This window comes from Hyperolius riggenbachi, chromosome 4, assembly GCF_040937935.1.
Source record: "Hyperolius riggenbachi isolate aHypRig1 chromosome 4, aHypRig1.pri, whole genome shotgun sequence".
Lineage (NCBI taxonomy): Eukaryota > Metazoa > Chordata > Amphibia > Anura > Hyperoliidae > Hyperolius > Hyperolius riggenbachi.
In genome coordinates, this window is record NC_090649.1 from 202121396 (window position 1) to 202135780 (window position 14385).

General features: G+C 45.4%; 1 protein-coding gene across 7 annotated transcripts in view; it reads left to right on the top strand.

The window, feature by feature from the left end:
• TNK2 (tyrosine kinase non receptor 2) overlaps positions 1–14385 on the top strand; it is a 238558-nt gene that overhangs the window by 167235 nt on the left and 56938 nt on the right. For all 7 annotated transcript variants that reach the window (XM_068281242.1, XM_068281243.1, XM_068281240.1 and 4 more), the window contains one exon: positions 10299–10505. In XM_068281242.1, coding sequence (XP_068137343.1) covers positions 10299–10505 — 207 coding nt within the window. The remainder of the gene's footprint in view (positions 1–10298; positions 10506–14385) is intronic.

Below are 14385 nucleotides of genomic sequence, written 5' to 3' on the forward strand. Positions count from 1 at the left end.
GTCTTTCAATGTAAGCAACTCCCATTGGCCCACATTGAAAGACAGGGTCAGGAGACAATGTAAGTGGCTCCTGACCGGCTCACAGGAACTCTGCCGTCATAGAGACGGCAGAGTGGGTGGCCCAGAACCCCGACGTGTGGCAGTGATGGCGATTGCGACAAGTATGTGCGGCGATTCGTTGGTATTCTCTGGCATTCTGCCGCTTCTTGTACTAGCGGTCTCTGGTCCTTAAAGCGGAATATAACCCTGCATTTCAACTTTGCTCTAAAACATTATTTACAGTATATTATGTGCAACCAGCATTTTTTTTTTACTAGACCAGCATTGGAAGGGTTACACAGGGCTTTAAGGTACCTTTAGATTTCTGCAGACGCATCCGAAGCTGAAAGAGATACATTTTGTTTACATAAATGTATCTAAGTGTTGAATGTGACTCATCTCTCTGACTGAGAAGGAGCTTGGAGGACTGCCAAAGAGTGTGTAAACATTTCTCAATAGTTACATTTCACTAAATAGAATGTATCTATCTGAACTTCTGCATATCTCTCCAGGAACTTTAAACCTCTGTGTTTAACCCTTCCAATGCTGGTCTAGTAAAAAAAATGCTTTTTGCATATAATATGCTGTAAATAATATTTTAGAGCAAAGTTGAAATGCAGGGTTATATTCTGCTTTAAGGGGGCAGAGACTGCTGTTACTTAAGTGGTTAAATAAATTAACCAACAGGTTCTATTATTTTTATTTACTTATTTTTTACCAAAATCCAGCATTGTAATTCACATCTTTTTTTTCCAGTAAATGTTTTGTTCTGTCCTTGATCTGTAATTCTTCTGTTTGGCTTGTAGACCACCACTTCTGCTTTTTTCTACCATCTTTTCCTCACCGAACACTGCTTTCCTCTACCTTCTCTTCCCCACCGCTCACCTCTACCATCCCTACCCCACCAAACACAGCCCTCTTCTACCATCTCATCCCACCAAACACTCCGCCCCTCCTCCCCAACAAACACTGCCCTCCACAACTATCCCTCTCCCACTGAACACTGCTGTCCTCCACCATTCCTTCCCCACTGAACACTGCTCTCCTCTACCATCCATTCCCACCGAAAACTGCTCTCTTCTGCCATCCATTCTCACTGAAAACTGCTCTCTTCTGCCATCCATTCTCACTGAAAACTGCTCTCTTCTGCCGTCCATTCTCACTGAAAACTGCTCTCCTCTGCCATTTCTTCCCAAACAAACACTGTGCTCCTCTATTATTCCTTTCCAAACCAAACACTTTTCTCCTCTACTATCCCTTTCCCTACCAAACACTGCTCTCCTCTACCACCTCTTCCCCACTGAACACTGCTTTCATTTATTATCCCTTTCCCAAACAAACACTGCTCTCCTCTACCACCTCTTCCCCACTGAACACTGCTTTCATTTATTATCCCTTTCCCAAACAAACACTCCTCTCATCTATCATCTCTTCCCCCCTGAACACTGCACTCATCAATCATTGCTTCTCCACAGAATACCCCAAAATAGAATATTTGAATTTCCCACATAGTATCCCAAAATTAAGCCCCACTAGAGCTTATTTTAATTTTTCAATAAGCCTCACACCGAAAAATGGACCAATAGGGTGTCCTGGCAGGAAATTAAAATATCCTAATGTCAGAGGTTTCCAGTCAGTGTTTGGTAGCAAAGCAGTGTTAGGAAAGTGAGGGGGGAGCAAGCAAGATAGGAAAATTGCAGATGAAAAGCAGAAGAAAAATAGGAAAAAACAAGAAAAACTATCCTATATAATAAAACCCCTGTGTCTCTGCATCCCAGGGTGTGGGTGTGTGTGTCCGTGCTTTGCGCAACTGCGCATGTGCAGGGACGCAGAGACGTGGAGGGGGGCTGATGCATGGCTTGCAGGGTAGGACAGGGCCAAGGGGTGGGCGTGTGCGCGCAGCGGACGTGTGTGTACGGTGGGGGCGGGCGCGAGAGCGGCGGGCGCATGCGTGGTGACAGACCTAGAGCTCGTTTTGAAACAGGCTTAGGTCAACTAGTACTAGATAAAATAGATATGGATTACTACACTTGGCTTTAATACAATACTGTAGCAGATTTTCAGTCAGTGTTCGCTGGAAAAGTGATAGAAGAAGATGGTGTGTGTAGAATTCTGCAAGATACTTTGTAAAATATTTTGCTTGAAATAAAATATTTTCTAAAACTAGTAAAAAGGCCCACCCGTTAAAAAAACGGACGCTAGGCCATGGTGGCTGAACCTGGCAACGCGCATACCGCTGCTTCCTGCTCACCCGTCTCCCAGCACTGTCCGAAGTATATGCATACAGGGAGAAGTTGCTTGCTTGGCAGTTGAAAAAAGCTGTTATTTCCCACAATGCAATGAGATTCACAGACAGCAAACTGTCAGGTCTGGAAGCAGAAACACACACACACACAGGGACAGGGCGCAGAGACACGGGTTTTATTATATAGGATGGTGTGTTTGTGTGTGTTTTTTTCTTCTCTTCTTACTTTTAACTGACAGTGAGAATGAGTTAAAGGATTTCATGTCTCCCTGTACACATTCTCCTGAGTAGAGGGATTTCTGCAAGCTCCCTTATTACTGAGGGGGCTTCCAGATTCCACTATAGTCTCTGGGAGCATAGTGATGGCTGGGAATTACATGGTAATTTCAGATCTGCCATTGCAGGCTGCACATGCCTATTACCGAGCATGCAGATGGCGTGTTTTGTTCAGGTAGTCCACAATCAAATATTTTCTTCATTCACAGAATTACACAGTCCTAGTTAGGCCGCGTTCACATTACAAACGCGGACGGGTAAGCACGCGGAATGCAACGCGTACGAACGCACGCCATCTGAATGGGACAGCCACGCGTTTTGGCAAAAAATGCGTGCAGCATGCGTTCCCGGACCGCACAGGTCCGGAACGCATGCAGTGTGAATATCAGACGGTGCACTCTATGCACTGTCTGATGTGGTGCGTGTCGGCCACCTGCACGCGTTTCCAAAACGCGGCTGGAAACGCGTGCAGTGTGAACGGAGCCTAAATAAATCAGGCTCATGCAATTCATATTTAGTTATGGTCTAACAGACATGTGAAAAAATAATATAATCAAGCAAATATAATAACAGTGTAAAAATACAAAATCATTTGATGTTCAAATAAGCAAATTAAAGTATTTAAAGAGGATCTGCAGTGAAAATATCCTAATGGAAAAAAATTGCTTAATTTTTACAATAATTATAAATGATTTAGTCAGTGTTTGCCCATTGTAAAATCTTTCCTCTCTCTGATTTGCATTCTGAAATGTATCACAGGTGGCGACATCTTTACTGCTGGCAGGTGATGTCTGTGAAAGGAGATGCTGCTTTTTTGGCAGTTGGAAACCGTTATTTCCCACAATGCAACAAGGCTCCCACAGTGTGATGGCAGTACCTAGGTGCTGACATCCCACTGTGGGAGGGGTTACACCACAATATTAGCCATACAGAGCCCCCTTGTGATCTATTCAAGAAAAAGTAAAGATTTCTCATGGGAAAGACGATATTGGCTACTGATTGGGATGAAATTCAATCCTTGATTACAGTTCCTTTTTAAGAAGCATTCACTTGCAAGGCATACAGGATGGGGAGCATTTTGCAAGCAAGACAGAAGAATTACAGATGAAGAAGAAAACATTTATTGGAATATAGGCATTGATTGAGTGCTGGATTCTTGCAAATTCGATTTAAACAACTCTGTAATTTATTTCATTAAAATAACACAATGTGGGTCTTTTCTTAACTCCTTGTGGGAAAAGATACTAATATACAACGGTACTCATTTTGATGGGTGAGAGAAGATATCTAGAGGCCACATATTATTAAGGCTGTTTCTAAATGTCACCATTACTCTCTTACTATTACCCCTCATCCTTCTTGGGACACAAGGAAGTGGGAAAGGGCCCCCGTCCCTAACTTTGAGATAAAGACGATGTACAGAAAGACAATGTTTTTTAACGCCCCCTTCCATCTCCTTAAAGAGGAACTTCAGCCTAAACAAACATACTGTCATTAAGTTACATAAGTTATGTTAATTAAAATAGATAGGTAATATAATCTCTTACCCACCCTGTTTTAAAAGAACAGGCAAATGTTTGATTTCATGAGAGCAGCCATCTTTTTGGTTGAAAGGAGGTGACATGGCGCATGAGACGCAGTTCCAACTGTCCTGTGTGCTGATCACCTTTCCCAGTTGCTAGGCAACGTGAATAACAACAGAGAATTCCCATCATGCTTTGCACAGCATCAGGGGAAAAAAGCCAGGGCAGTTTTCTTTGATGGGTGGAGCTTAGCTAAAAATGCAGCTAAAAATGATGCTTTGGTAAGAAAAGTTCTGATGCTGTGAAACTGTTAAAGAAACATCAAGCCTTTTCAGTTCTGCTGAGTATATTTTTAGTTCGGAGGTTCACTTTAACTCATGCATTACACTTATTAAAATAGCAATCCGGGTTGGTATTGCTCGGGTTGGGGCAACACATGCGCAGGCTTCACTTTCCTGGTCACCGAATTTACATGAGGGTTAAAGGATTAATGGGTGGGCATACTTTTTACACGCTTTGTGTGCCTGTGTGGACAGTGCTAAGAGAGGAAATATCACCAGGGATCGCACTGCAGGGCTGCCATAGCTGCTGGTGTGCAGGGCGTTGTGTGAACAGTGCTAACAGCGGAGATATCACCAGGGATCGCACTGCAGGGCTGCCATAGCTGCTGGTGTGCAGGGCACTGTGTGGACAGTGCTAAGAGAGGAAATATCACCAGGGATCGCATTGCAGGGCTGCCATAGCTGCTGGTGTACAGGGCGCTGTGTGGACAGTGCTGAGAGAGGAGAAATAACCAGGGACCACACTGCAGGGCTGCCATAGCTGCTGGTGTGCAGGACACTGTGTGGACAGTGCTAAGAGAGGAAATATCACCAGGGATCACACTGCAGGGCTGCCATAGCTGCTGGTGTGCAGGGCGCTGTGTGGACAGTGCTGAGAGAGGAGATATCACCAGGGACCACACTGCAGGGCTGCCATAGCTGCTGGTGTGCAGGGCACTGTGTGTGGACAGTGCTAAGAGAGGAAATATCACCAGGGATCGCACTGCAGGGCTGCCATAGCTGCTGGTGTGCAGGGCACTGTGTGTGGACAGTGCTAAGAGAGGAAATATCACCAGGGATCGCACTGCAGAGCTGCCATAGCTGCTGGTGTGCAAGGCACTGTGTGGACAGTGCTGAGAGAGGAGAAATAACCAGGGACCACACTGCAGGGCTGCCATAGCTGCTGGTGTGCAGGGCGCTGTGTGGACAGTGCTGAGAGAGGAGATATCACCAGGGACCACACTGCAGGGCTGCCATAGCTGCTGGTGTGCAGGGCACTGTGTGTGGACAGTGCTAAGAGAGGATATATCACCAGGGATCGCACTGCAGGGCTGCCATAGCTGCTGGTGTGCAGGGCACTGTGTGTGGACAGTGCTAAGAGAGGAAATATCACCAGGGATCGCACTGCAGAGCTGCCATAGCTGCTGGTGTGCAGGGCACTGTGTGGACAGTGCTGAGAGAGGAGAAATAACCAGGGACCACACTGCAGGGCTGCCATAGCTGCTGGTGTGCAGGGCACTGTGTGTGGACAGTGCTAAGAGAGGATATATCACCAGGGATCGCACTGCAGGGCTGCCATAGCTGCTGGTGTGCAGGGGACTGTGTGTGGACAGTGCTAAGAGAGGAAATATCACCAGGGATCGCACTGCAGGGCTGCCATAGCTGCTGGTGTGCAGGGGACTGTGTGTGGACAGTGCTAAGAGAGGATATATCACCAGGGATCGCACTGCAGGGCTGCCATAGCTGCTGGTGTGCAGGGTACTGTGTGGACAGTGCTAAGAGAGGATATATCACCAAGGATCTCACTGCAGGGCTGCCATAGCTGCTGGTGTGCAGGGCACTGTGTGTGGACAGTGCTAAGAGAGGAAATATCACCAGGGATCGCACTGCAGGGCTGCCATAGCTGCTGGTGTGCAGGGCACTGTGTGTGGACAGTGCTAAGAGAGGAAATATCACCAGGGATCGCACTGCAGAGCTGCCATAGCTGCTGGTGTGCAAGACACTGTGTGGACAGTGCTAAGAGAGGAAATATCACCAGGGATCGCACTGCAGGGCCGCCATAGCTGCTAGTGTACAGGGCACTGTGTGTTGACAGTGCTAAGAGAGGATATATCACCAGGGATCGCCCTGCAGGGCTGCCATAGCTGCTGGTGTGCAGGGGACTGTGTGTGGACAGTGCTAAGAGAGGATATATCACCAGGGATCGCACTGCAGGGCTGCCATAGCTGCTGGTGTGCAGGGGACTGTGTGTGGACAGTGCTAAGAGAGGATATATCACCAGGGATCACACTGCAGGGCTGCCATAGCTGCTGGTGTGCAGGGTACTGTGTGGACAGTGCTAAGAGAGGATATATCACCAAGGATCTCACTGCAGGGCTGCCATAGCTGCTGGTGTGCAGGGCACTGTGTGTGGACAGTGCTAAGAGAGGAAATATCACCAGGGATCGCACTGCAGGGCTGCCATAGCTGCTGGTGTGCAGGGCACTGTGTGTGGACAGTGCTAAGAGAGGAAATATCACCAGGGATCGCACTGCAGAGCTGCCATAGCTGCTGGTGTGCAAGACACTGTGTGGACAGTGCTAAGAGAGGAAATATCACCAGGGATCGCACTGCAGGGCTGCCATAGCTGCTGGTGTGCAGGGCACTGTGTGGACAGTGCTAAGAGAGGAAATATCACCAGGGATCGCACTGCAGGGCCGCCATAGCTGCTAGTGTACAGGGCACTGTGTGTTGACAGTGCTAAGAGAGGATATATCACCAGGGATCGCACTGCGGGGCTGCCATAGCTGCTGGTGTGCAGGGCACTGTGTGGACAGTGCTAAGAGAGGAAATATCACCAGGGATCGCACTGCGGGGCTGCCATAGCTGCTGGTGTGCAGGGCACTGTGTGGACAGTGCTAAGAGAGGATATATCACCAGGGATCGCACTGCAGGGCTGCCATAGCTGCTGGTGTGCAGGGCACTGTGTGTGGACAGTGCTAAGAGAGGAAATATCACTAGGGATCGCACTGCAGAGCTGCCATAGCTGCTGGTGTACAGGGCACTGTGTGTGGACAGTGCTAAGAGAGGAGATATCACCAGGGATCGCACTGCTGGGCTGCCATAGCTGCTGGTGTGCAGGGCACTGTGTGGACAGTGCCCAGAGAGGAAATATCACCAGGGATCGCACTGCAGAGCTGCCATAGCTGCTGGTGTGCAGAGCACTGTGTGGATAGTGCTAAGAGAGGAAATATCACCAGGGATTGCACTGCAGGGCTGCCATAGCTGCTGGTGTGCAGGGCACTGTGTGTGGACAGTGCTAAGAGAGGAGATATCTCCAGGGATCGCACTGCAGGGCTGCCATAGCTGCTGGTGTGCAGGGCACTGTGTGTGGACAGTGCTAAGAGAGGAAATATCACCAGGGATTGCACTGCAGGGCTGCCATAGCTGCTGGTGTGCAGGGCACTGTGTGTGGACAGTGCTAAGAGGAGATATCACCAGGGATCGCACTGCAGGGCTGCCATAGCTGCTGGTGTGCAGGGCACTGTGTGTGGACAGTGCTAAGAGAGGAAATATCACCAGGGATCGCACTGCAGGGCTGCCATAGCTGCTGGTGTGCAGGGCACTGTGTGTGGACAGTGCTAAGAGGAAATATCACCAGGGATCGCACTGCAGGGCTGCCATAGCTACTGGTGTGCAGGGCACTGTGTGGACAGTGCTAAGAGAGGAAATATCACCAGGGATCGCACTGCAGGGCTGCCATAGCTGCTGGTGTGCAGGGCACTGTGTGTGGACAGTGCCAAGAGAGGATATATCACCAGGGAACGCTGCCATAGCTGCTGGGGTGCAGGGCACTGTGTGTGGACAGTGCCAAGAGAGGATATATCACCAGGGAACGCTGCCATAGCTGCTGGTGTGCAGGGGACTGTGTGGACAGTGCTTAGAGAGGAAATATCACCAGGGATCGCACTGCAGGGCTGCCACAGGTAAGTATCCAAGGTTTCCTTGCTGAAAGGGCATATGTGGAGTTTACTGAAGTCCAATGTTTTTATTCATTACTGAATGAAAGAGCTTAATATTGTCATTTCTGAAACTTTGCTTCAGTCCTCTGTCCTGTGTCTGCAGTGTTTGAATATTTGTGTCTGGGGTTACTCTGAAAATAGAACCCACCCACTCAGTATCACATGTCCTGACACTCTCCATACTGGACCCGGCTTGTGAGACACACACAGTCACACAGTCACACACACACATAGTCACACACACACACACACACACACACACACACACACACACACAGTGACACACACACACAGTCACACACAGTGTCAGCAGTTGTCCTAGAGTTTCCTTTCTAGGAGTCAGTCACTGAGGGGAGAATGGATTCATCCAGCTGCAGGCCTATCTGCCAGCGGAAGCTGCTAGTCCTAGTTGAAAGATTTGCTACACTTTTCCAAAAAATCCATCATGCTATCAGCATTACGTTTCTGTAAGCCTAAAATATACATTTCTCACAGGGACCCCTACATTAGACCACTGTGAGGCAGCCTGCAACCCTAGCCTGCCTTTTATCTGTAAACTGAGATGAATTGTATAGCTTTTCAAAGTACTAATATGCACCAGGTCACTGAAACCGTATAAAAATAAGTATGTGAATTGTGGTATCCCATAGCAACCAGTATACCAATCAGTGAAATCACTTACTACATTGTCCTGCTTGTACAATAAAGTCCCGTACACCTCTGTTTGTTAGTCTTTCTTTAAGGACAACTAAAGCGAGAGGGATATGGAGGCTGCTATATTAATTTCCTTTTAAGCAATACTGGTTGCTTGGCTATCTTGATGATTTCCTGCATCTATTGCTTTTATCCATTGACCCTGAACAAGCATGCAGCAAAGCAGATATTTCTGACATTATTGTAACATCTGACAAGATTAGCTGCATGCCTGTTTCTGGTGTTATTCAGACACTATTGCAGCCAAATAGACCAGCAGGGCTGCCAGGCAACTGGTATTGTTTAAAAGAAAATAAATACAGCAGCCTCCATATTCTTCTCAATTCAGTTGTCCTTTAACCTCCTTGCCGGTTATCCCGAGCTCAGCTCGGGGTAACCTGCGCAGGAGGATTTCTCAGGCCCCGCTGGGCCGATTTGCATAATTTTTTTTTCCTACACGCAGCTAGCAGTTTTCTAGCTGCGTGTGGTACGTGATCGCCGCCGCTACCCGCCAATTCGCCGCTACCCGCCGCGCGGAGATGCCCCCCCTCCCCCCGGCCAAGACCCCTGCGCAGCCTGGCCAATCAGTGCCAGGCAGTGCTGAGGGGTGGATCGGGATTCCCTCTGACGTCCCGACGTCGGTGACGTCATCCCGCCCCGTCGCCATGGCGACTGGGGAAGCCCTGCAGGAAATCCCGTTCTGAACGGGATTTCCTGCTTACTCTGATCACAGGAGGAGATCGGAGTGGGTGGGGGGATGCCGCCGCTCAGCGGCTATCATGCAGCGAGCCCTGGGCTCGCTACATGATTTGAAAAAAATAAATTTAAAAAAAAGTACTGTGCTGCCTCCTTGCCGGCGGGAATTGGACCGGCAAGGAGGTTAAATAAAAATGACACTGTGTGGTATGTGATGTATTTTTGTTCATAAGGTATTTACCTGATTTTAAGAGCAGATGATTCTTATTATTGTGTTGTGATACACAAAACTTCAGAATTGCAAGATTTGTACTGGTTTTAAAAAGCATAACAACTCTAACCAGAGATTGTTATTGATATGCATCTTTGAGTTGATGCTTATTTGATGCAGATTATTGCTCTTTGACAATAGGTCATTCAAACACAGCAGCTGTTGCATTCGATTGGTCAATTTCCAAGCTACAATAAGTTTACATAGAGTCATAAATAGTAGCATCTCATTCCTCATCTTCTAAGAAATTAGAATTTACATTTGATTCATTTGTGAGGAGTTACTAATTATATGTATAATAATGTTTCCTATACATTATTATGTAAAGTCTTTTCTCTTTTCTACTATACAAGATTTTGACATTAGCAAGGACATCTTGTTGACAGTATTTTGCTGTGATGAGCCCTCCATCCTGTCATTGGGCGCATAGTGCGCTACATAATTAATGTAACTATTATATTATTTTTCTTTTAGATAAAACTAGTAATAACTTGTATCTATTTTTGATAACAGGTATTCAGTGGGAAGAGACCAGACTCAGAATTTCCACCTCTGCCGCAGAGTACTTTTAGAAAACCTCCCAGCCCTCCACCCCCTGAAGGTCAGCAGGCCCTGACCTGTCTTATCAGTGAAAATGACATTTCCCTGTTTGAGAAGCTTGGAGATGGTTCTTTTGGGGTGGTCAGAAGGGGAGAATGGAACACACCTACTGGCAAAATGGTAGGCTCTTGTCTTCCTAATGTAATACCTATGTCTGGGCCTTACCCTTGTAGTCATATATGTAGTACAACTAGAAATGAATGCAAGTGTCTGTGAGCAATTGTTTTCCATAGAAGAAGAGTTGTATACTACATTTTTTATCACCCTATTTTATTTTTTATGGTACGTGTATATTTAGAAAATGTTGTCATTGGTACATCTGCAATTTGGCTACTGGCAGCTCAGTACTGTTAGTTTTATTAACAGTGCCATCAATGCTAATAATAGGTTTTGCCCCCAGCTGTGTCCTTAGCCTAGAGTAAAAAAAAAGTATATTTATATTAAATCCCTGATGAAATTATTGTCATTCTTGGTTGAATAGATCTAGTCTTTAGCTGGCCGTACACCATACAATCTTGATTGTGTAATATAAGGGACTGATTGGGAATACTTCAAACAGATTGCATTTTTTTTTCTTCTATTTAAACTAAGTTTTCAACACTTTTCGAATTTAAAAACTACCAAAAAGTAGGTGCAAATGTACTATTAAAAATATATATATATTTTAAGGGTTTTCATGCTTTATGGTGGTTTAACCACTTGAGGACCTAGGGCTTTCTACCCCTTAAGGACCGGCCACTTTTTTTCCATTCAGACCACTGCAGCTTTCACGGTTTATTGCTCGCTCATACAACCTACCACGTAAATGAATTTTGGCTCCTTTTCTTGTCACTAATAAAGCTTTCTTTTGATGCTATTTGATTGCTCCTGCGATTTTTACTTTTTATTATATTCATCAAAAAAGACATGAATTTTGGCAAAAAAATGATTTTTTTAACTTTCTGTGCTGACATTTTTCAAATAAAGTAAAATTTCTGTATACATGCAGCGCGAAAAATGTGGACAAACATGTTTTTGATAAAAAAAAACCCATTCAGTGTATATTTATTGGTTTGGGTAAAAGTTATAGCGTTTACAAACTATGGTGCAAAAAGTGAATTTTCCCATTTTCAAGCATCTCTGACTTTTCTGACCCCCTGTCATGTTTCATGAGGGGCTAGAATTCCAGGATAGAATAAATACCCCCCAAATGACCCCATTTTGGAAAGAAGACATCCCAAAGTATTCACTGAGAGGCATAGTGAGTTCATAGAAGATATTATTTTTTGTCACAAGTAAGCGGAAAATGACACTTTGTGAGAAAAAAAAAAAAAGGTTTCCATTTCTTCTAACTTGCGACAAAAAAAAATGAAATCTGCCACGGACTCACCATGCCCCTCTCTGAATACCTTGAAGGGTCTACTTTCCAAAATGGGTCATTTGTGGGGTGTGTTTACTGTCCTGACATTTTGGGGGGTGCTAAATTGTAAGCACCCCTGTAAAGCCTAAAGGTGCTCATTGGACTTTGGACCCCTTAGCGCAGTTAGGCTGCAAAAAAGTGCCACACATGTGGTATTGCCGTACTCAGGAGAAGTAGTATAATGTGTTTTGGGGTGTATTTTTACACATACCCATGCTGGGTGGGAGAAATATCTCTGTAAATGACAATTTGTTAATTTTTTTTACACACAATTGTCCATTTACAGAGATCTTTCTCCCACTCAGCATGGGTATGTGTAAAAATACACCACAAAACACATTATACTACTTCTCCTGAGTACGGCGATACCACATGTGTGGCACTTTTTTGCATCCTAACTGCGCTAAAGGGTCCAAAGTCCAATGAGTACCTTTAGGATTTCACAGGTCATTTTGAGAAATTTCGTTTCAAGACTACTCCTCACGGTTTAGGGCCCCTAAAATGCCAGGGCAGTATAGGAACCCCACAAATGACCCTATTTTAGAAAGAAGACACCCCAAGGTATTCCGTTAGGAGTATGGTGAGTTCATAGAAGATTTTATTTTTTGTCAAAAGTTAGCGGAAAATGACACTTTGTGAAAAAACACAATTAAAATCAATTTCCGCTAACTTGTGACAAGAAATAAAATCTTCTATGAACTCGCCATACTACTAACGGAATACCTTGGGGTGTCTTCTTTCTAAAATGGGGTCATTTGTGGGGTTCCTATACTGCCCTGGCATTTTAGGGGCCCTAAACCGTGAGGAGTAGTCTTGAAACGAAATTTCTCAAAATGACCTGTAAAATCCTAAAGGTACTAATTGGACTTTGGGCCCTTTAGCGCAGTTAGGGTGCAAAAAAGTGCCACACATGTGGTATCGCCATACTCGGGAGAAGTAGTACAATGTGTTTTGGGGTGTATTTTTACACATACCCATGCTGGGTGGGAGAAATACCTCTGTAAATGGACAATTGTGTGTAAAAAAATCAAAAGATTGTCATTTACAGAGGTATTTCTCCCACCCAGCATGGGTATGTGTAAAAATACACCCCAAAACACATTATACTACTTCTCCCGAGTAAGGCGATACCACATGTGTGGCACTTTTTTGCACCCTAACTGCACTAAGGGGCCCAAAGTCCAATGAGTACCTTTAGGATTTCACAGGTCATTTTTGTTTCAAGACTACTCCTCGCGGTTTAGGGCCCCTAAAATGCCAGGGCAGTATAGGAACCCCACTAATGACCCCATTTTAGAAAGAAGACACCCCAAGGTATTCCGTTAGGAGTATGGTGAGTTCATAGAAGTTTTTATTTTTTTGTCACAAGTTAGCGGAAATTGATTTTAATAGTTTTTTTTCACAAAGTGTCTTTTTCCGCTAACTTGTGACAAAAAATAAAATCTTCTATGAACTCACCATACTCCGTACGGAATACCTTGGGGTGTCTTCTTTCTAGAATGGGGTCATTTGTGGGGTTCCTATACTGCCCTGGCATTTTAGGGGCCCTAAACCGTGAGGAGTAGTCTTGAAACCAAATGTCGCAAAATGACCTGTGAAATCCTAAAGGTACTCATTGGACTTTGGGCCCCTTAGCGTACTTAGGGTGTAAAAAAGTGCCACACATGTGGTACCGCCGTACTCAGGAGAAGTAGTATAATGCGTTTTGGGGTGTATTTTTACACATACCCATGCTAAGTGGGAGAAATATCTCTGTAAATGACAATTGTTTGATTTTTTTACACACAATTGTCCATTTACATAGAAATTTCTCCCACCCAGCATGGGTATGTGTAAAAATACACCCCAAAACACATTATACTACTTTTCCTGAGTACGGCGGTACCACATGTGTGACACTTTTTTGCAGCCTAGGTGCGCTAAGGGGCCCAACGTCCTATTCACAGGTCATTTTGAGGCATTTGTTTTCTAGACTACTCCTCGCGGTTTAGGGCCCCTAAAATGCCAGGGCAGTATAGGAACCCCACAAGTGACCCCATTTTAGAAAGAAGACACCCCAAGGTATTCTGTTAGGAGTATGGTGAGTTCATAGAAGATTTTATTTTTTGTCAAAAGTTAGCGGAAAGTGACACTTTGTGGAAAAAAACCAATAAAAATCAATTTCCGCTAACTTTTGACAAAAAATAAAATCTTCTATGAACTCGTCATACACCTAACAGAATACCTTGGGGTGTCTTTTTTTCTAAAATGGGGTCACTTGTGGGGTTCCTATACCGCCCTGGCATTTTACGGGCCCAAAACCGTGAGTAGTCTGGAAACCAAATGTCTCAAAATGACTGTTCAGGGGTATAAGCATCTGCAAATTTTGATGACAGGTGGTCTATGAGGGGGCGAATTTTGTGGAACCGGTCATAAGCAGGGTGGCCTTTTAGATGACAGGTTGTATTGGGCCTGATCTGATGGATAGGAGTGCTAGGGGGGTGACAGGAGGTGATTGATGGGTGTCTCAGGGGGTGGTTAGAGGGGAAAATAGATGCAATCAATGCACTGGGGAGGTGATCGGAAGGGGGTCTGAGGGGGATCTGAGGGTTTGGCCGAGTG